Source organism: Moschus berezovskii, chromosome 4, assembly GCF_049115385.1.
Source record: "Moschus berezovskii isolate FMDL1 chromosome 4, NW_MosBer_1.0, whole genome shotgun sequence".
NCBI lineage: Eukaryota > Metazoa > Chordata > Mammalia > Artiodactyla > Moschidae > Moschus > Moschus berezovskii.
This window is the reverse complement of record NC_142463.1, coordinates 56345216-56368359: the sequence shown is the minus strand read 5'-3', so window position 1 is coordinate 56368359 and position 23144 is coordinate 56345216. Positions and strand designations below refer to the sequence as shown.

The following is a 23144-nucleotide window of genomic DNA, read 5'->3' as shown; positions in this document are numbered from 1 at the left end:
GTGTTTTTGGTTTGCTTGGTCTTTACTCATTTTAGACATCTGTAGGCAAGATAGAGTACTTTTAATTCTTCACTATGGAACCCTGAGTTCCCACAAGGTGCAGCTGAAAGCTGGAAACCCAGGCCCTGTGGTTTGGAGCCAAGTTTCCAGCCTACTTCTAGACCCACAGTTCCTTAGGGAAAAGTGTTAGTGAAGGGAAAGGGGAAAAAAAAGGCGTGTCCTGGGAATTGAGGTTGTAGGAAGGCTCCCCTGAGATCTAGGCAGTTCTGGGAGTTTTTTCGGGGGTACTCCGCAGACCTCTGGAGCGCATTGACTTGGAGGTCTGCATCCTGGACCCTGCGTCCGGAGACGGGGCAAAATCCCTCCGCAGACTCCGCGGAGCGCACAGGGTTGGCAGCCTCGCGGCCGGGAGGAGGTCAGGGTGGCGTAGGGGCCCGGGCCGGACATAGCCTGCAGACTCAGCGCTGGACGCACGCACTCACACAAAAGGGGCCGGAAAGTGGCGGGAGGAAGCGGCCGCGTCACGCGGGCCGTAGCCCGGGGCCTGGCGCGCCCGGCCCGCCGCGTCCCAGGTACTCGGCCCGCTGATCCCTTCGCTCCGCCCGCGCCTCCGCCACCGCCAGCACCGCGGCGCCGCCAATGAGACTCCTCCCGCTCCTAGGTAAGTGCCGGTGCCCGGCGGCCAGGGCTGCCCCGGGCCAGCACCTGTAGGGAGTATGGTATTTCCAAGGTGGTACTCACGGGCCAAGTGCATTTCGCCAAAACTCCTGGGAGAACTGAAAAAGCCCGTCCCAGAATGTTTTTCTTGGCCTTTCAACGCTGGGGTTCGATATTCAGTACCCAGGGATTAAGTCATCTCTTTGTCCCTACTGACCAAGTCCCCAAAGTCCCAGACTTTGAACTTTCTTCGGATTGTCCCACAAAAAATCTGGGAACTTCAAACCATTAACACTTGTGAGAGGTTTCCTGGCCTTGTTTCAAGGGGACTGCTGGCCCAGACTTTAAGTTTCTTTAAAATCACCATTTTGATGATACTGTGCAGAAAAATAATAAATCACATCTTTGAAGCCAAATTAATTCTGGTTTAGACACTATATACAGCCCTATGTGAAGCTTGGATTTATAATTGAATGTTTAAGAATCTCTTGTTACCAGATAAGGCCAATTTATCTCGGATGACAGTTTTCAGAATAATGACTTGCATGATTCATAACTGCCCATCTCAAGCAGGCTTGTCTTGAGAAGGACTAGGACAACAATAAAAAAAAGGAACGTCCTACGCTTTTCCTTATCTTTTCCTAACAGCCCACAAAATACCATTGCCAACTTTGTTTACAAGAACTCTGAAATAATGGCTTGTACTCTCTTACGCTGTATGTTGTTGGTCATGTTTGAACGGCGTCCCGTTTCTGGAAGCTCAGTCTTTGACAAGTACATCGAGTTGGGTTTTTTTTCCCCCTAATGGGAGAAAATATAAAATAAACTTTATTATGGAAAAGGCGGAATTTTAAAAGATCTTTAGAACACAGGGAAAAAAGAACATTAATTGCATTTGTCCTCCTGGATGGTATGATGTGTTGCTTTTCATCTTAAAACAACACAGATTTGACTTGAAAAGACCCAGATATTAAGTTCACCTTGATTTCTTTCTGCACAGCGTCATTCCCAGGGTACGGATGTTGTTTTACAATCAAGCAACTACCTTTAAAAGTATCTCACCTCTGGGTGAAAGGTCCAGTGATGTTAGAATACTGTTTTCTTTATAAAGCCAGCTTGTTTACTGCATTTCAACTTGGTTGAGGTTTACTTGATAAACGTTGAGATTGAAGAAAAGTGTTAATTCCCGCTTGTGTCCTGTTATTTACCTAAATTTTCTTTTAGGAAATTCTCATATTTATCTAGATGGGGGAAAAAAAGGATATTAATGTATATATTGTCTAATTCAACAATAGAAGAAGGTTTTTCTTTTTGAAAAGGTGTATTCTCTACTTTCCTTAGTGGGTTTTTCCACTTTGCTGAATTGTTGCTGTACTCAAAACTGTACCAAGACGCCTTGTCACCCAAATGCAAAATGTGAAATTCGGAATGGAGCTGAAGGCTGCTATTGCAACATTGGATATTCAGGAAATGGTGTCACAATTTGTGAAGGTAAACAATGTTTGTTACCTCTTTTGTTGTGTATTTTAATATTAAGTTCTGACATGACTGCTTTTTTTCTAATCTAGAAATTAAGTTGTCTTACTTTATACTGCTTGATTTCATGCTATTGGTAAAAAAAAAAAAAGAAAAAAATTTAAACAATAAATTTGAACTTCACAGGTCAAAATTTATACTTGATTATGGATTTTTGATGATTCCATGCATATCTTATTGGGTTGATTAGAAAGTAGTTCCATAAAATGGCATGGAAGAATCTGAATGAACTCTTGGCCAACCCAATAGTTTGGGTAGATTGCCCTTGAACTTTAGCTGGAAAACCAGGTTGTAGAGAGCAAAGTCAATACTTTTAGGGAAAAAAGCACAGAGAATTCATGAAGACCAGCCTATATCCATATGCGATGCATTTAGAAACCTTCCTTAGTACTTGAGTATCTAAATTTGAGCATACCATTAAGAGATTCAAATTTTTTCTCCTGTGTACTCTGGACATATACCCTGGAGACAGAGAAAATTTTGAAATATATTCTATTCTGAAATAGTAGATCTCGTTTATGGAACTTTAGGCTAGAACCCAGAGAAAGAACTTTGGGAAAGTTCCTTCGAGGTTACAATTTAGCCCGTTGGCTTGATGAACAGAACACCATCTGATAATCAATTTTAAGTGATTTCTTATTTGTGGTCTCCATCTTTATCATGCCTCTTCTTTCCTCAGTCTTTACTCAACCTTTATTCTCTTTCATTTTTAGTAGAATCTAGTTTAACTAGGTCAATAGGGCAAAATTCTCTGTAGGAGAAAGCAAGGAAAAAAAGAAAAGTTCCAACTTAGATAAATTAGTTTTAAAATATAATTAAATGGCAAGTTCAAGTTAGAACTTTGTGGTATTACACTCCTAAATGTATTTAAGATAACATGAACTTTTTTAAATTAAGCCAGCATATTGTACATTGTTAATATTGTGTGTGTTTGCATATAACATAAACAAGTTTCATCTTATGATTCAATTTGATAGGCTTTTAAAAAAGATTAAATATGCAGTATATAGTAAGGCAAGACCTCATCATAATTAGTTTAATGTTTAAAAAATGTGGAGCAAAGCTGCAGTTGCTTAATGGTGCATTAGATCAGGCATTTCTGCTTGTATATACAGCCAGGATTTGTAATTTACTATTGTACAAGCACTACAAAACTCTTACCGTAAATAATCTTGAATTTTTATTGTGTATTTAATTGAATAGCATTATGGCAAGTTGATAGTTGAATGACCTTCAAAATACAGCATCAGACATATTAATGTGTTTTCCACTAATCATTGCAAATTGTACCAGAGTCCTTTATAAGTAGTGTTGCCTTTTCGTTCTTTAGATACTTTTCAACTATCATGATTACCATCATTAACATCAGTAATTTTTCACAATTTGGACCCTCATCAGTTAAGCAGTTCATAATCATGTTTTTAATGATTTCTTTTGAAAACACATCTTCTATTATCCAATGCAGTTGTTTTTTCCCCCTGCAGTTAAGTCAATAGCCAGCTGAAGGGGAGAAAATATTTTCCATTGAAAAATAAAAATATTTCAAGACCTTTGGTGCAGCACTTCATTTTTAAACAGAACACAGTTTTTAATGGGAATTTTTTTCTTTTAAAATTCTTCTTAAATTCCCTTCTTATTTAAAGAATGGTACATATTCACTTGTGTTGATATTCACTATTTGAGGTTTATAATATCTTCTTAAATTGTTCAATCAGTGATTTTCATCTTTTTCACCTTTTATTAATTCACTGACAGATTTGACACTTTTTTTCAGTAAATACATTTACTCTGATTTTTGGAATTAAAACATTTTTAACTTCTGCATCATCTAGGGTATATCATGGGGATGAATAATCTTGTTGCCTTTTTCTCATCTCTAAAGAGCTTCTCATCTTTCCTTATTTTTCTCTAAGATTGTTAGTAGACTACTATGAAAACATTGGACAGAATTTTTGTTACAGAGGATGCCTACATTTTGAGCAATGAAAATTGTTATTTTTTGGCATTATAAATATCATCTTCATTCCCTGATAGTTCAGTTGGTAAAGAATATGCCTGCAATGCAGGAGACCCCAGTTTGATTCCTGGGTTGGGAAGATCCACTGGAGAAGGGATAGTCTACCCACTCCAATATTCTTGGGCTTCCCTTGTGGCTCAGCTGGTAAAGAATCTGCCTGCAATGCTGGAGACCTGGGTTGGAGCCCTGGGTTGGCAAGATCGCCTGGAGAAGGGAAAGGCTACCCACTCCAGTTTTCTGGCCTGGAGAATTCCATGGATTGTATAGTCCATGAGATCGCAAGGAATCAGACACAGCTGATTTTCACTTTCATTATCTTTATAAAATTTGCCTTCCTCAAAGACCTCCCAAATAAATATCATGATAATAACCCAACCTTACTAAATGTATTCTGTTCCAAGAGCTAGTTTTGAATAAGTTATTTAGACTTTGGATTACACAGTCCCATAGAAACAAGTTTTAATAGTAGTGATTTTGTCTCATTAATTATCTTTTTATTAAACAAGTACTTTTTATGTTCATCATTATAATCATCACCATCATCATCAGGATAGTTAATATCTATTGTGCACTTAGTCCAATATATTAATTAGAATAAAATCTTCATGAATTATTATTACCATTTTATCTATAAGGAAATAGAGTCTTAAGAAGGTTAAGTGAAAACCTCAAGTGACACAACAAATAAGCAGAGGAGCCAAGATTTAAACCCAACTCTGTCTCATCCCAGTGCCTGTATTATTACTCACTGTGTTTGACCATAAGGCCTCTGCTCATCAGATACTGCTCTGCCCTTGGGTTAAAATTATAAATAGGAAATTGACCTTGATTTCTAGTATATCTGAGGTCAGTCACAGAATTATAGTAATAATTTGACACAATGTTATAAAAGGTGTTAGAAGAGGTAAATTTGAAATGTATAATCAACTACAAGGAACTTCGTGAGTGGAGGTGACATTTACACTCAGAATTGAGAATAAATTTGTTTTATTAAGATCAACTTAATAAAGATCTTTATTAAGATCAACTTATTAAGGTGAGCTTCCCTGGTGGCTCAGTGATAAAGAATCTGCCTGCAATGCAGGAGACCCAGGTTCGGTCCCTGGGTCGGGAAGATCTGGAGAAGGAAATGGCAACCCATTCCAGTATTCTTGCCTGGAGAATTCCATGGACAGAGGAGCCTGATCAACTACAGTCCATAGGGTCACAAGGAGTAGAACACGACTAACACATTAAGATCAACAAAGTGACAAAGAGAAGTCAAGCAAAAGGAATCAGCAGTAACAAAGGCCTAGAAGTTGAACGTGTGTTTTGTTTGCTTGTTTCTTTGTTTTAAGGAGGTCCAATTATTTCATGCTGACTATATATCACAATATATATTAGTTGAGAGATCAGTGGAAATTAAGTCAAGATGTCAAAGGTATGGACTTTGTTCTGTTAACCAAAAAAGAACCATTGGTAGATATTAAGTAGCTGAATTACAATGATAAGACTGTTGATATTAGAAAGATGACTCCCTTAGGTAGAGGAAGAATGGATTAGTGAGGGTCAACTCACAAAAGGCCATTTACCCAACCTGTAAAACCAATAATACTTTGTATTTGTACAGTTCATTATAGTTTATACTGCTTCTACCCAGTGTATCTTTAATTTTTATATCAAGCTTTTGAAATATAAACTACAGATGCTGTCTTTTACTGACAAACACAATATAACTGGTTATATCTATTAATAGCTTCTGTTGAATTCCATGTTACAGCCTTTACATATGAGAGAAGTAGGACTCTGAAAGCTTAAGTGAGTTTTCCAGGATCCCAAGGCTAATATGGTAAACCTAGGACTCAAACCCTGGAATCTCAGCCTTCTCTAGATTACCAAAAATGTCAGTGTATTACCAGTCATCTGACATAATCTGGGCAGTACAGATTTTTAAATCAAATTGTTAGAACAGTATCATTTTAGCAAGAGTTTATTTGTTACTACTTTATTGAAGTGTTAATGATAATTTATTTACACACTTATCTTTATGCTTACATGTAAGTACATTTTAAGATAAGAGGTGAAAAAGATAGTGTGTAAATTTGGTGGTATGTTTAAAGGCTACTGAAATTGTTGATATTTAACTCTAAAATGTAGGTGATTTTAATTCTTAAATATATATTATTATTACTATTCCTTATGGTTCTCAGTACATTTTTGGTTACCTTCTAGTGCACACTAATTTACAAATATAGGAAGTTAAAGACCCCTCCTCTCCCAGGTAATTATGTTATAAAAGGGAAGAAGGTAGAAATGGCTGAAATAATTTTTGGGTACACCTAAAGATCTTCACGACCAAGATAGTCACGATAACGTGATCACTGACCTAGAGCCAGACATCTTGGAATGTGAAGTCAAGTGGGCCTTAGAAAGCATCACTACGAACAAAGCTAGTGGAGGTGATGGAATTCCAGTTGAGCTATTTCAAATCCTAAAAGATGATGCTGTGAAAGTGCTGCACTCAATATGCCAGCAAATTTGGAAAACTCAGCAGTGGCCACAGGACTGGAAAAGATCAGTCTTCATTCCAGTCCCAAAGAAAGGCAACGCCAAAGAATGCTCAAACTACTGCATAGTTGCACTCATCTCACACGCTAGTAAAGTCATGCTCAAAATTCTCCAAGCCAGGCTTCAGCAATATGTGAACCGTGAACTCCCAGATGTTCAAGCAGGTTTTAGAAAAGGCAGAGGCACCAGAGATCAAATTGCCAACATCCGCTGGATCATGGAGAAAGCAAGAGAGTTCCAGAAAAACATCTGTTTCTGTTTGATTGACTATGCCAAAGCCTTTGACTGTGTGGATCACAATAAACTATGGAACATTCTGAAAGAGATGGGAATACCAGACCACCTGACCTGCCTCTTGAGAAACCTGTATGCAGGTCAGGTAGCAACAGTCAGAACTGTACATGGAAGAACAGACTGTTTCCAAATAGGAAAAGGAGTACATCAAGGCTGTATATTGTCACCTTGCTTATTTAACTTATATGCAGAGTACATCATGAGGAACGCTGGGCTGGAAGAAGCACAAGCTGGAATCAAGATTGCTGGGAGAAATATCAATAACCTCAGATATGCAGATGACACTACCCTTATGGCAGAAGGTGAAGAGGAACTCAAAAGCCTCTTGATGAAAGTGAAAGAGGAGAGTGAAAAGGTTGGCTTGAAACTCAACATTCAGAAAACTAAGATCATGGCATCTGGTCCTATCACTTCATGGGAAATAGATGGGAAAACAGTGGAAACAGTGTCAGACTTTATTTTTTTGGGCTCCAAAATCACTGCAGATGCTGATTGCAGCCATGAAATTAAAAGACGCTTACTCCTTGGAAGGAAAGTTATGACCAACCTTGATAGTATATTAAAAAGCAGAGACATTACTTTGACAACAAAGGTCCGTCTAGTTAAGGCTATGCTTTTTCCAGTGGTCATGTATGGATGTGAGAGTTGGACTGTGAAGAAAGCTGATCACCAAAGAATTGATGCTTTTGAACTGTGGTGCTGGAGAAGACTCTTGAGAGTCCCTTGGACTGCAAGGAGATCCAACCAGTCCATTATAAAGGAGGTCAATCCTGGGTGTTCATTGGAAGGACTGATGCTAAAGCTGAAACTGCAATACTTTGGCCACCTCATACGACGAGTTGACTCACCGGAAAAGAGTCTGATGCTGGGAGGGATTGGGGGCAGGAGGAGAAGGGGATGACAGAGAATGAGATGGCTGGATGGCATCACCGACTCTGTGGACGTGAGTTTGAGTGATCTCCGGGAGTTGGTGATAGACAGGGAGGCCTGGCGTTCTGTGATTCATGGGGTCGCGGAGAGTCAGACATGACTGAGCGACTGAACTGAACTGAACTGAAAATACTCTTGCTTGAGTTGGAATAAACTGAGCTGTGAGAAGCAGGAAGCAGGAGCTAGGTGGAGGATGCAGTTCAGTGCCTGTTTGGGTGAGAGGATGGGGTTCAGTTCAGTTCAGTTCATTTCAGTTCAGTCGCTCAGTCGTGTCTGACTCTCCGCGACCCCATGAATCACAGCACACCAGGCCTCCCTATCCATAGGGGTAAGAAAATAGTTTCTACTCTTGTATCAGCTCACTACGTGGGCAATATTTTTGGAAGTTTCCTGTAGTCAGAATGGGTAGGAGGAAAACACTTGCCCCAGGTAGGAAGAGGAAGGGTCAGGAAGGATGTAATTTCTTGTACGCATGTATAAAATTTTTTCACAGCTCGAGACATGCTGTTATGAACCACATCACAGGCACTTTGCAGAAAATAATGAAGTCTTGGTGCCTGACTCAAGGAGACACACTGTATGATTAAAAAGTAGTTTTTCATTATTATCTAATAACCATATATATGCTTGTAAAATTCAACTGGAAGAATATCATAATAAACTAGAAAGCAGTTTCAGGCTGGTAAAGGTAGAGACAACAGTGTGACAATAGCTATCTAAGAGCAGAATATGGGAGAAATATTAATTAAAAAGTCCACTAACATGAATCTGCCCAGGATAAAATAGAAGTGCTGAGAACATGTAATTGCTTCCATAACAATTTTTTTTAATAATAAAGAGGATGCTCATCAAAACAGGCAAAGCAACAGTCATCAAAACAGATACAAAGCATGCAAAATGTATATGTTGTGTACATGCCCATTGGTTAACACAATTAGGTATACTCTAAACTATGTCCTACAAATAATAGCTGTAGTTATAAGTATTTAATGAAGTAATAATGCCTGTAATAGAAATGTTACCAGAAAAATAACTCTTCTTTGCTCACATCTCAATGATATTTCATATTTAATAATGATACATACACAGAGTCATGTCTCTGATGTGTATGTGTATATGTACGTATATATCTTTTGTCTTTTATGAAGTATAATTATAATCTGCATGTAAATGATTTTTACGAACAAACATGCTGAACAAGCTAATGTGTGTCATTCATTTCTCACCCAAGTAGATATCATTGTAAGATGGTTCATTTATGAAAATGATGCTATTGGTGCTCAAAACTGTTCTTGGACTTTTATTTATAATTTATATATGATATAAATTGAATAATTTATATATGATATATTCATCATATTTATCATATTTATATATGATACATAATTTATATATGATAATAATTTATATATCATATATAATTTATATATGATATAAATTGAATTTAAATTTTTCAAATATATATTTATTTTTTTCCTATCCTCAATGGCAGTGAGATTTTTGAGAGGCAGTGAGATTTTTGAGAGGGATTTTGAGGCAGTGAGATTTTGTTTAATTTTCAGAAACAGCTAAGAGAAACTTTTAGCCAAATCCGATGGGTAAAGTAGAAGATTAATTGCCAGAATGGTGTTAAGCAAATGGTGTGTGGTTATAGATTAATATGAGGTGAAATATTTTTCATGAGTAGCATGGAATGAAGACTTTTTTGATTTTGAAATATTTTGAAATCGCATGTAATAGCAAGATCACTGTGAATAAATATACTGACATTCAAGTTGTTAATTTTCATTAGGATGCTTATGTTCTGTTATTTGTTTAAATATAGATATATCATATTTATACATTCAATTCATAAACATTATCTGTTCTTCACGAATACAATTACAAAGGGCATTGTTAATATCTCTAGTTCTAAAAGTAACAAAGATAAGCCTATTACATTGATGAACTAGATTCTGTATCAACTTACTTAAAAATGTTTTCATTGATACAAGTATTTTATAAAATAAACATTACTGTGTAGGACAAAATGTCATAAAATTTGTCAGTGCATTTTTGGGGAAACAGAGTAAGCATTTTCATATATGATAAAACATCATCATTACCTTTAAAATGACTGAGAATAAAGCAAAATGATTTACTCATTCCAGCAGTTAGAATATTCATTTTGTCCCTGTCATTTTTGAAACTTGCTATAGTTTTGAAAGTTTAAAAACTGGTACCATTAATAATTTAATATACCAACATTCTCTTTCTCGTACCAAAAAAGATGGTCCATCAGTTTAGTTTTGCCATGATGAGGCAAATTAAATAGTCTGGCTACCTAAGTGAGTGTTTATTAAGTCAGTTTGGAACAAAAACAAAGAAAATTAATCTTTAAAATATACCCATATTTGCCTTCTGTGGAGTTACAAACCCAGAAGGTACAGAGGATCAAAACTGCCTGGATCAGTTTCCACTAGAGAAATGATTTTTCACAGCAGATTCTGAATCTTATCTTTTTTGTCTTAAGGCTGCAAATGGGTATCTTTTGAATATTTGATTTTCATTTCTCATCTGGCATAATCAGCACTTCTGGTAGTTTATCTGCAACTTTTTTTTATCCTTTTATATTTATTACTTGTAGCTCAGTTAAGAATCTGCCTGCAGTGCAGGTGACCCGTGTTCAGTTCCTGGGTCAGGAAGATCCCCTGGAGATGGAAATGGCAGGCTATAGTCCATGGGGTCACAAGGGTCAGACACGACTTAGTGACTAAACCACCACCGCCACCACCTTTTTTGATATTGGAGCTTAGGAGTGGAGAATTTAGGAGCAGCCGGTGCCAGCATTTTCTTTCATTTCTTCGCTTCTCTTTCTCTTTTTTACCCCTCTCCGTCCCCCTTCTCTACCTTCCTTTCTTTCCTTTTCTCCAGTCCTTGGAAGGAGGTGCCTTATGATTTTTGTCATTGTTCAGTCACCCAGTCATGTCCAACTCTTTGTGATCCCATGGACTGCAGCACTCCATGCCTCCCTGTCCCTCACCATTTCCCAAAGTTTGCACAAGGTCATGTCCATTGCTTCGGTGAGGCCATGTCATCCTTTGACTCCTTCTCCTTCTACCGTCTTTCCCAGCATCAGGGACTTTTCCAGTGAGTCAGCTGTTCGTATCAGAGGACCAAAATACTGGAGTTTCAGCTTCAGCATCAGTCATTCCACAGAGTATTCAGGGTTGATCTCCTTTAAGATTGACTGGTTTAGTCTCCTTGCTGTACAAGGGACTCTCAGGAGTCTTCTCCAGCACCACAGTGCGAAGGCATCAATTCTTTGGTGCTCTGCCTTCTTTACGGTCCAGTTCAAACAACTGTACGTGGCCATTAGGAAGACCATAACCTTGACTATGCAAACCTTTGTCAGCAGAGGAATGTCTCTGCTTTTCAACACAATGTCTAGGTTTGTCATTGCTTTCCAGACAGGAAGCAAATGTCTTCTTATTTCATGCCTGCAGTCACCATCTGCAGTGATTTTAGAGTCCAAAGAAGAGGAAATCTGTTACTGCTTCCACCTTTGCTCCTTCTGTTTGCCATGCAGTAATGGGACTGGGTGCCATGATCTTCGTTTTGTTTAATATCCACTTTTAAGCCAGCTCTTTCACTGTCCTCCTGCACACTCATCAAGAGGCTTTTTACCTTTAGAGTGGTATCATCTGCATATCTGAGGTTGTTGATATTTCTCCCGCCTATCTTGATTCCAGCCTGTAATTTATCCAGTCTGGCATTTCTCATGATGTGCTCAGTGTATAGATTAAACAAACAGAGTGACAGCAGACAGCCCTGAAGTACTCCTTTCTTGATCTTGAACCAGTTACTTGTTCCATACAGAGTTCCAACTGTTGCTTCTTGACCTGCATACAGGTTTCTCAGAAGAAAGGTAAGATGGTGTGGTATTCCCATCTCTTTAAGAACTTTCCACGGTTTATTATGATCCACACAGTCAAAGGCTTTGGCATGGTCGATGAAATGGGTAGATGTTTTTCTGGAATTCCCTAGCTCTCTATGATCCATTAAATGTTGGCAGTTTGATCTCTGGTATGGCTTTTAAGTAATATTTAAAGAATATTTGAAGGTTTAGAAATCTATGTCTCAATAATATTATATCTATATTTTCTTTCATATGTAAAATATTACTAAAAATTTTTGAGGAAGTAAATTTTTTGAAAAACAAATATATTTTTTATACACTCCAAAGGAATTTCTTACAAAATGAATAATAATGCAAAGTTGAAAATGTATGAACTCTAATGTGCTTCTAGATAGCTGTGTATCAAGTTTTTTTTAAATGAGGTGTCTATTTCCTTGTGACTTCTTGTACTAAATGGAAAATGTAACCTATTAAAAAATGATAGTCTAAATTAACCCAAGGCTTACATTCCAGGATACATGCTTTCTGTGAACTTCATCCAAATAAATAAAACACCTTTGCCAATTTCAGAAATTCTTTTCCTTGTAACTAGAAGTATAACCTCTTTAATCTGTTGTCAGGTAAGGTTACACAATAGAGAAAACAACTAAAGCACAATAATTAGGTAGAATGTCCTCAAAACATCCACTCTATAAGATCACAAATTCTTCTACCATATAAAAAGAGAAAAATAAAGGAATAAGCCATTATAAAAACTTTAAGCTAATATTTTATTTTTAAAAAGAGAAGGATAAAAGGGCTTGTGTCATTTGAGTTTTGCTGATCAACTCCACAGTTTTAAATCTGAAAAGTTCTCTAATCTAATTTGACAGTGTCATTTTTCAGGAATCATTTTTCTAAGTCACCCTGTTTCATGTTTATCTCATAGGACAATTATGAGAATGAATGAGATACAAACTAAGAAGTAATCTGAGACCTTAAAGAAGAGTTTAACGTGGATATATGATTTTGGATTTTCCCAACCAATTTATAATGAAATATGAAAATGTTTCTTCATGTAGAAGTCTCATTTGTTTTTAATTACTTTTTAATCAGTATTAGCTAGATGGATTCATTGCATATTTAGAATCAGAAAAGTAATATCAGATAACTAATGGCACAGAGAATTAAACAGAAATAGTAAAAATCAACACAGAACTTCTGAATTCTAATATCAGTAATCAAAAAGACTTATTCAAATTTCTATGTTAAATCAATCCTAGATAAGACTTACTATCTGAGTTAACATTATCAAAATACTGACTTTTTTTCCAAGTGAAGACTGTCATTTTTTTTTTCTTACTGCAGGTTAAAATGTTGATTCTTCATATATAATATATATATATCAGTTCAGTTCAGTCGCTCAATCATGTGCGACTCTTTGCCACCCCATGAACCACAGCACGCCAGGCCTTCCTGTCCATCACCAACTCCCGGAGTCCACCCAAACACATGTCCATTGAGTCGGTGATACCATTCAACCATCTCATCCTTTGTCATCCCCTTCTCCTTCTGCCTTCAATCTGTCCCAACATCAGGGTCTTTTCAGAGGAGTCAGCTCTTCACATCAGGTGGCCAAAGTATTGGAGTTTCAGCCTTAACATCAGTCCTTCCAATGAACACCCAGGACTGATCTCCTTTAGGATGTACTGATTGGATTTCCTTGCAGTCCAAGGGACTCTCAAGAGTCTTCTCCAACACCACAGTTCAAAAGCATCAATTCTTCGGTGCTCACCTTTCTTTATAGTCCCACTTTCACTCACATCCATACCTGACTACTGGAAAAACCATAGCCTTGACTAGACGGACTTTTATTGACAAAGTAATGTCTCTGCTTTTTAATATGCCGTCTAGGTTGGTCATAACTTTCCTTCCAAGGGATTAGCGTCTTTTAATTTCATGGCTGCAGTCAGCAGCTGCAGTGATTTTGGAGCCCAGAAAAATAAAGTCAGCCACTGTTTCCCCATCTATTTGCAATGAAGTGATGGGACTGGATGCCATGATCTTAGTTTTCTGAATGCTGAGCTTTAAGCCAACTTTTTCATTCTCCTCTTTCACTTTCATCAAGAGGCTCTTTAGTTCTTCTTCACTTTCTGCCGTAAGGGTGGTGTCATCTTCATATCTGAGGTTATTGATATTTCTCCTAGCAATCTTGATTCCAGCTTGTGCTTCTTTCAGCCCAGCGTTCCTCATGATGTACTCTGCATATAAGTTAAATTAACAGGGTTACCTGTGAAATAATTCCTTCTTAGTGTTGTCGTGGCCGAGTGGTTAAGGAGATGTACTAGAAATCCATTGGGGTCTCCCCGTGCAGGTTGGAATCCTACGTGGTAATTCCCTGTGAAATATATATATATATGTATGTATACACTGACTTACTGACTTCCTAGGTGACTCAGCCATAATGTGTCCACCTTCCAATTCTGGAGACTGAGTTCAATCCCTCGGTTGAGAAGATCCTCTGGAGAAGTAAATGGCAACCCACCCCAGTATTCTTGCCTGGAGAATACCATGGACAGAGAAGCATGGCAGGTTACATTTCATAGAGTCACAAAGAGTCAGACACTCAGTGAGCAACTGAGCATGCCCGCACACACACACACACACACACACACACACACACATGCTCTTATAATATGTGCTACTGATGATAAAGTATCAACAGCAATAAAATTAGATACCATTTTTCTAGAATCAGTTTTCATTTTTTGCATGCTAAGTGAACAAGGCAGTTCTACCATCTTATACTTTCTGTTCAGTTATATCTTTAAGAAATGCTAGGAAATTTAAGGTGGCTCAGACGATGAAGAATCTACATGCAATGAAGGAGACCTGGGCTTGATCCCTGGGTTGAGAAGAGATCTTTGAGAAGGGCATGGCAACCCACTCCAGTATTCTTGCCTCCATGGACAGAGGAGCCTGATGGGCCATAGTCCATGGGGTCACAAAGAGTCGGACACAACTGAGTGACTGAGCACAGCCGAAGAAATTCAAAGGGCTTTGCAGGTGGTTCTAGTGGTAAAGAAACTGTCTGCCAATGCAGGAGATATAAGAGATAGGATTTTGATCCCTGGGTTGGGAAGATCCCCTGGAGGAGGAAACAACAACCCACTCCAGTGTTCTTGCCTGGAGAATCCCATGGACAGAGGAGCCTGTCAAACTACTGTCCATAAGGTCACAAAGAGTTGGACATGACTGAAGCAACTTAGCACACATACACACAGGAAATTTAAATTAAGTGAAAATTGTACTCTAGATGTGGGATTTCCATATATGTTAAACCTCTTTTGCTTTTCAAGAAAATAGTATAAAGAACAAAGAAATTTGGAGTTACCACCTTTAACATCACAAAGTGACTCACTGAGTCTCAATTTTTTTGTTTTGTTTATTATAGTTCCCTATTTGTCAGTATTTTAAAATTGACAGTTTCATTTTGCAAAAGTGATATTTCTTTTGTTCTTGGAATGTCAATTTTCTACAGTCCCAGTTTTAATAGGGCACCAGCATACTTTATAGCCAAATCCCAGTCATTTGGAAGCAAATTAACCAGATTATCCATTTTCCCATTATTTCTCTTCTTTCTTATTTGGTCTCTTTAGTGCTTAAATAAGTAACTTCAGATTTACAGCTTATTCACAAAAAGAGTAATAATACTGATGTTAATTTTAGTGCTTTCTCTGAGCTACCTTCTATTCTAAGCACTTCACATGAATTTATAAATGTAATCTTCGTAACAACTCTGAAGTAAAATATCATATTATCCTCAATTTATACATTAAGTAATTTTCCCAGAGGAAACACATTCAAATGGTCACCTCGTATGATCCTCAAACTACTATGTGAGGTAAATATGCAAATAATGAAATTGAATCTCATTAATAAAAAATGAATTATTATTGTTCTTCCCCTCCCACCTTGATTCGGCTTTTTTTTTTCCACTGCATTATCAAAAAAACTGATAAAAAGAAAAAAATGTGTGGTGTATACATTTATGACACTTTAGGAATAAGTGCAGGGAAGTTAAAACTATTTACAAGCTTTAATATTTTGGTGAAATTTGTAGACCAGGAACAGTTATTTTACTCCTGTTTATCTATGTCTTTAAAGCCCAGTGAATTGACAATAAAATCAGTGAAATCAGAGAGGATTCATGAGAAGTCTACAAATTAAGAGCAAACTTTTCAAAGCAGAATCTTGTGCTGCAAGTGGGATAGTTCAGTGTACACAGAGCAGGCTTCAGTGAAGATGGTGTGTTTTCCCTATGGTGGTCATATTCTTCCTCTTGCCCAGAAAGGGAGTAGAAACTTAAGTGATTGGTTGACATTATTTTCCTAAGGCTATGCAGATTTTTCTGTTTCCCACTGGTGTTTGCTCCTAAATGAAGCCAAGAAAATACTCTCAAAGAAAACTTTGTCATCTGCCTGCCATCACTGAAGTTGAAAATTAATGCCATCTTTCTGCCCATTCCCCACCTATGATAACTGGAATAATGCTGGAAACTTCCTATGGCACACCCACATATACAGGAAACTCAGAACTCTTGTGCTAAAGAATTTATAATTGTCTGGCAGACAAAATGTAGGCCAAAATACCTGTGATAATCAACATTGTTCTTTAGTTATAAACATGATGGTCATTTAAGGATAACCAATCATTGGAGAAAAGCCAAAAATACAAACACAAAGATGAATAAACAGAATAACTGGCCTAAGAAAGATACTTTCTAAGGAGAGGAATGAGGTTGAAGGAAAAATTCCAGTTGATACCCTCAAAGAGATTCTCAGAAAGTTTGCATCCAAACAAAACAAAACATTCTTCTATGTATGAAAAAACTATCATACCACAAAACATACTTTCTTCTTTAGTGTATTCTATAACCTTTGTGCTAACCAGTTCCTTGTGCTTTGTTTTTCCCTTTATTCATCTCCTTTTGTAACAATCCCTCAAGACAATAAGCTGGTAAAATTGTCAGTAATGCAAGCAATTCTTAAAACCAGAAGGTTGAGACTAAAGTCTCTATTCTTGGGTTTTCTCTCCTATAGAAATGATCACACATAGAACAGGGAAGCTACAAATTTAAAATTTGCTTACACATCAGTGGAGGATACCTGTAGACTGTGTAAGTCAAAATATTCTTAAATTCATCAGCTCAATACAATCTGCCTTATTCTAATAACCCACTTTCATCCCCTTGCTACATCTCTCCCAGATCCCTTCCCTACTTTATCTTAAAAGTGAAACAGGGTAGTCAGTATGTTTTCTGACCCTAATTCCATGACCTACTGGTGAATTTTCACATTGTGATATCACTAGTATTAGGATAGAGCCCATAGTTGGTACCTAGGAAAAGTGCTGCTGCTGCTGCTAAGTTGCTTCAGTCATGTCCGACTCTATGTAACCCCATAGACAACAGCCAACCAGGTTCCTCTGTCCCTGGCACGAATAATGGAGTGTGTTGCCATTTCCTTCTCCAAGCATTGTTGTTGAAAAGCCTCTGCTCCATTTAATTGAACTCAAGATTTATTTTTGATTCACTTATAACTTCTGTGGTTCAGTTCAGTTCAGTTCAGTCGCTCAGTCGTGTCCGACTCTTTGCGACCCCATGAATCACAGCACACCAGGCCTCCCTGTCCATCACCAACTCCTGGAGTTTACTCAGACTCATGTCCATCGAGTCGGTTATGCCATCCAGCCATCTCATTCTCTGTCGTCTCTGACTCCTCCTGCCCCCAATCCCTCCCAGCATCAGACTCTTTTCCAGTGAATCAACTCGTTGCATGAGGTGGCCAAAGTATTGGAGTTTCAGCTCAGCATCAGTCCTTCCGATGAACACCCAGGATTGATCTCCTCTAGAATGGACTGGTTGGATCTCCTTGCAGTCCAAGGGACTCTCAAGAGTCTTCTCCAGCCCCACAGTTCAAAAGCATCAATTCTTCGGCTATCAGCTTTCTTCACAGTCCAACTCTCACATCCATACCTGACCATGGGAAAAACCATAGCCTTGACTAGACGGACCTTGGTTGGCAAAGTAATGTCTCTGATAGGATACTGAATGAGGAATTCCCCAGGTCGGTAGGTGCCCAGTATGCTACTGGAGATCAGTGGAGAAATAACTCCAGGAAGAATGAAGGGATGGAGCCAAAGCGAAACAAATACCCAGTTGTGGATGTGACTGGTGATAGAAGCAAGGTCCGATGCTGTAAAGAGAAATATTGTATAGGAACCTGGAATGTTAGGTCCATGAATCAAGGCAAATTGGAAGTGGTCAAACAGGAGATGGCAAGAGTGAACGTTGACATCCTAGGAATCAGTGAACTAAAATGGACTGGAATGGGTGAATTCAACTCAGATGACCATTATATCTACTACTGTGGGCAGGAATCCCTTAGAAGAAATGGAGTAGCCATCATGGTCAACAAAAGAGTCCGAAATACAGTACTTGGATGCAGTCTTAAAAATGACAGAATGATTTCTGTTCGTTTCCAAGGCAATCCATTCAATATTATAGTAATCCAAGTCTATGCCCCAACCAGTAATGCTGAAGAAGCCAAAGTTGAACGGTTCTATGAAGACCTACAAGACCTTTTAGAACTAACACCCAAAAAAGATGTCCTTTTCATTCTAGGGAACTGGAATGCAAAAGTAGGAAGTCAAGAAACACCTGGAGTAACAGGCAAATTTGGCCTTGGAACTTCTGTGGTTATAATACTGCAATTATCTGCAGTTTCCAGCCTATGTTATTTGTTTTCTCTGAGCGATTTCCTGAATTCACTGGCTAATATACTTGATCCAGTGGATGTTGGCAATTTGATCTCTGGTGCCTCTGCCTTTTCTAAAACCTGCTTGAACATCTGGGAGTTCACGGTTCATATATTGTTGAAGCCTGGCTTGGAGAATTTTGAGCATGACTTTACTAGCGTGTGAGACGAGTGCAATTGTGCGGTAGTTTGAGCATTCTTTGGCATTGCTTTTCTTTGGGATTGGATGAAAGACTGACCTTTTCCAGTCCTGTCACCACTGCTGAGTTTTCCAAATTAGCTCGCATATTGAGTGCAGCACTTTCACAGCATCATCTTTCAAGATTTGAAATAGCTCAACTGGAATTCCATCACCTCCACTAGCTTTGTTTGTAGTGATGCTTTCTAAGGCCCATTTGACTTCACATTCCAAGATGTCTAGCTGTAGGTCAGTTATCACAACAAAGGTCTATCTAGTCAAGGCTATGGTTTTTTCCAGTGATCATGTGTGGATGTGAGAGTTGGACTGTGAAGGAAGCTGATTGCCGAAGAATTGATGCTTTTGAACTGTGGTGCTGGAAAAGACTCTTGAGAGTCCCTTGGACTGCAAGGGGATCCAACCAGTCCATTCTAAAGGAGATCAATCCTGGGTGTTCATTGGAAGGACTGATACTAAAGCTGAAACTCCAATACTTTGGCCACCTCATGCGACAAGTTGACTCACTGGAAAAGACTCTGATGCTGGGAAAGGTTGGGGGTGGGAGGAGAAGGGGACGACAGAGAATGAGATGGCTGAATGGCATCACCAACTCGATGGACATGAGTTTGCGTGAACTCCGGGAGTTGGTGATGGACAGGGAGGCCTGGCGCGCTGTGATTCATGGGGTCGCAAAGAGTCGGACACAACTGAGCGACTGAACTGAACTGAACTGATGAAGTCGCTCAGTCGTGTCTGACTCTTTGCGACCCCGTGGACTATAGCCCACCAGGCTCCTCCATCCATGGGATTCTCCAGGCAAGAATACTGGAGTGGGTTGCCATGTCCTTCTCCAGAGGATCTTCCCAACCCAGGGATCAAACCCAGGTCTCCCGCATTGCAGGCAGACGCTTTAACCTCTGAGCCACCAGGGAAGCCCAATAATACACTTGATAGTTACTACCAAAAAAATCTATTTTTCTGCTCCAATGAAATATATTTGTCTTCTGATCTATATTATTCCCAGATGAATGCAATAGTATACAATAGAGAAGGAGAAAAATAATACTCAGAGACTGCAAAACTAAAAGGCAAAGATGGAAACTATGAGAACAAAACTGAGAAATCAAACACAGAGGACCTAATACCCATCCAATCAAAGTCTTATTGAAGAGGGGTCCGGCAAGTTTTAGCAAAAGAAATAAAAGATATAAGACGATTTCCAAAAGCTTAAGAAACACAGGAGTCTTCTTTTAAAGAATCCTCCAATATTCACCTGTCTTTTGCATATGTTTGTGCCTTACATTTCAGCTTTTGTTTAAGGAATACCTCTATTGATATCTTGCTATAAAAGAGGAGTATAGTTTACTTTATGATCTGTCATTTTTATTTATACATTGAAGATGTTACCTTTATGCACCTAAATAATGGAATATGTAGGCTTCTTCATTCATATAGCATAGTTGAAAACCTACTCAAATTATAGTGACAAAAAGTGATTTTCAAAAGGACATTTGTGTGTCTCTTACAATCGGGAGAGTGAGGAGAGGCCAAGCGGCCAAATTCATCCATGACCACTACAAGATTTTCTGTCAGTCCTTTAGGCCTCCGTTTCTATATTCATCTACTTTCATTTAACTTCTACTTCATTTAAGCCCTTTTCTGATACTAATTATAGGTTAAGAGAGGAAGGGTATATTTTCGAAATCCTGTATTATTACCCTGTCGTCTTAAAAATAAAATAACTACTCCAAAATTTATCTTCCCAGTTTCCATTATTCAGTTCAGTTCAGTTCAGTTACTCACTCATGTCCAACTCTTTGTGACCCCATGGACTTCAGCATGCCAGGCCTCCCTGTCCATCACCAACTCCTGGAGTCTACTCAAACTCATGTCCATGGAGTCGGTGATACCATCCAACCATCTCATCCTCTGCCGTCCCCTTTTCCTCCCGCCTTCAATCTTTGCCAGCATAAGTATCTTTTCAAATGAGGTAGTTCTTTGCATCAGGTGACCAAAGTATTCCATTATTAGATCCCTTTTTATATCCTTATTACTAACTAAGACCCAGCCCTGTAACTTGACCCCTCCTAGTATGTCATGCCCTATTAACTACATTCTTTGATAATATATTCTCATGTAACTGTGCCAAGATATCTAAGGTCTCTCTTGTTATTTATATGGACTAGTATATAGAATCTGCCTGCAATGTGGGAGACCTGGCTTCTGTCCCTGGGTTGGGAATGTCCTCTGGAGAAGGGGAATGTCCACCCACTCCGGTATTCTTGCCTGGAGAATTCCAGGGACAGAGGATCCTTGTAGGCCCCAGTCCATGGAGTCGCAGAGAGTCAGACATGACTAAGCAACTTTCACTTCACACATGCGTGTGCATGCATGCACATGCACACACACACACACACACACACACATATACATACAAACACACACACACACTAGTCCTGTTCAACTGAGACTTATGATAATGGTTTTTAATGTTCCTCTCAGCTTTAAAATTCTGATTCTGTTATTGTGAGACTTTTATTTAAATCAGTCAATTTAAATTTCATCTTTTTTAGTAACTAATGGATTTTCATCTCAGTTTGGAACATGAAAGCAAAGCAGATATGGATTTTTGTCTCTTGTCTCTAAACTCAGTGCTCTTTCCACTGTACCACACTGCTTTTTACCCTGATCTCTGCAGCTGGCATGACCAGTCCAGGTGAGGCTTTCCTCTACTGCTTGTGCTCACTTCTCCCGACTCATGGCCATAACACCATGATGATATGTATTTTTTTTTCCCCTACTGAACCAGGATGTGACCTCAAAGTTCTTCAGACCTATATTACACATCCATAAAGGTCAGCACATAAATAAAACGTATTTTCCATTATTTCCAGCATGAAAACCTGTTTTCTCAGTGACTTTGTCCTGTGAAAAAAAATTTCTGGGCCAAACTTCAGTGAACCCCCTGTATTACAGTGCTAAAAAGTAAGATATTAAATATTATATAATATGATCAGCAAGAGAAGTGCTGTATCAGAGTCACTTGAATCATTCAGAAGAAACAAGAAGGCTATAAACCTTTATTTTTATATTTGCTCCCTTCTGGGAAAGGTTTAGTCACTACTGGATGTGGTTGAGAGTACCCCTTTTGAATAAAATTGTACACGTATTCATTTTGTGGAGAGGAGGGTTATGATTCATGTGATTTTATAAGTACCATTTAACGAACAGTCTGGAACAAAATACTACAAAATGGAACTTGTCCTTGTGTTGCAACTTCAAAGGAACATTGATGATCGTTTATTTATAAGTGTAATGAGCCAGGGAGTTTGAGAGTGGACTTGATCAGAGGGGCAGTCTTCTCAGCTGGAAACCTATATCTAAATTTCTCTGTTCTGAGGATTTCATGTATTTCCAGGCATCAAAATACTTTGTGTCAGACAATAAATGAGATGGGATAATCAATTGTGTGTGTTCTCAGGAGAGAAATAAGGCATTTTAAATGTTGGGACTATTATAAGCTTTGACTTAATGTCTAAGACTCAATACATATGTCAGTTTGCAAGGCCTTGCTTATTCTTATATGTTCAGAATGATTGTTTGCTTATTCATCTTATCATAATTCCTTTTTATTTTTGCATTAATTCATTAATATTGGAATAAGCGTTGATGGAGTCTGCCTGCTTTTTAATGGTGCTTGGGGAATTCCAACAGTGACTGCTGTTTGTAGACGGTGACTAATTCTTATTCTTGACGGCATCCTTGGAAACTATCAAAATTCCTTGGATGCAGTCTGTAAAATACATGGATTGTTTTTTGAGTGGTTATTCTGATTGGTTGGTGCCCTATTCTTACAATTCCATGTCTGTGCTGAATTTACTAAGATATTGTGTATGATATTCCTGCTTGCATGGATCAGCACTCAGGTTTGCTTGAATTCTCTACATTGTAATAAGACCTATAAAGCAAGATTACCTTATGCATAATCCCATCCCAAGTATTTTGCTATAAATAAAGACTATCCATTATAACCAGATGCAAAATGTGTATGAATGATCAGTTCGCTTAATAAACTTTACATTGGTTTTCTCCAAATTGCCTTTTCCTGTTTCATTTTGAGTGATCAACTATGCAAGAGTGAATTTCCTTTAACTTATCTGTTGCTCTTTTGAACATTTTCATGAATTAAGAAGCAATATGTCCTAAGGCAGGGTCATTTCCCATATTGGCACTAATGTCTTGTGATGACCTCCTGTTTTTGAATCATTTTGGCCCTAATCTTCAGAGTCC

At 38.3% G+C, this 23144-nt stretch overlaps 1 protein-coding gene across 1 annotated transcript in view; it reads left to right on the top strand.

Annotated features, from left to right (window-relative positions):
• Positions 1-317: 317 nt before the first annotated feature.
• ADGRL4 (adhesion G protein-coupled receptor L4) overlaps positions 318-23144 on the top strand; it is a 146755-nt gene continuing 123928 nt past the window's right edge. The window contains exons 1-2 of the mRNA XM_055402030.2: positions 318-661; positions 1999-2148. Of these exons, the coding sequence (XP_055258005.1) occupies positions 640-661; positions 1999-2148 (172 nt within the window). The 5' untranslated portion in view covers positions 318-639. The remainder of the gene's footprint in view (positions 662-1998; positions 2149-23144) is intronic.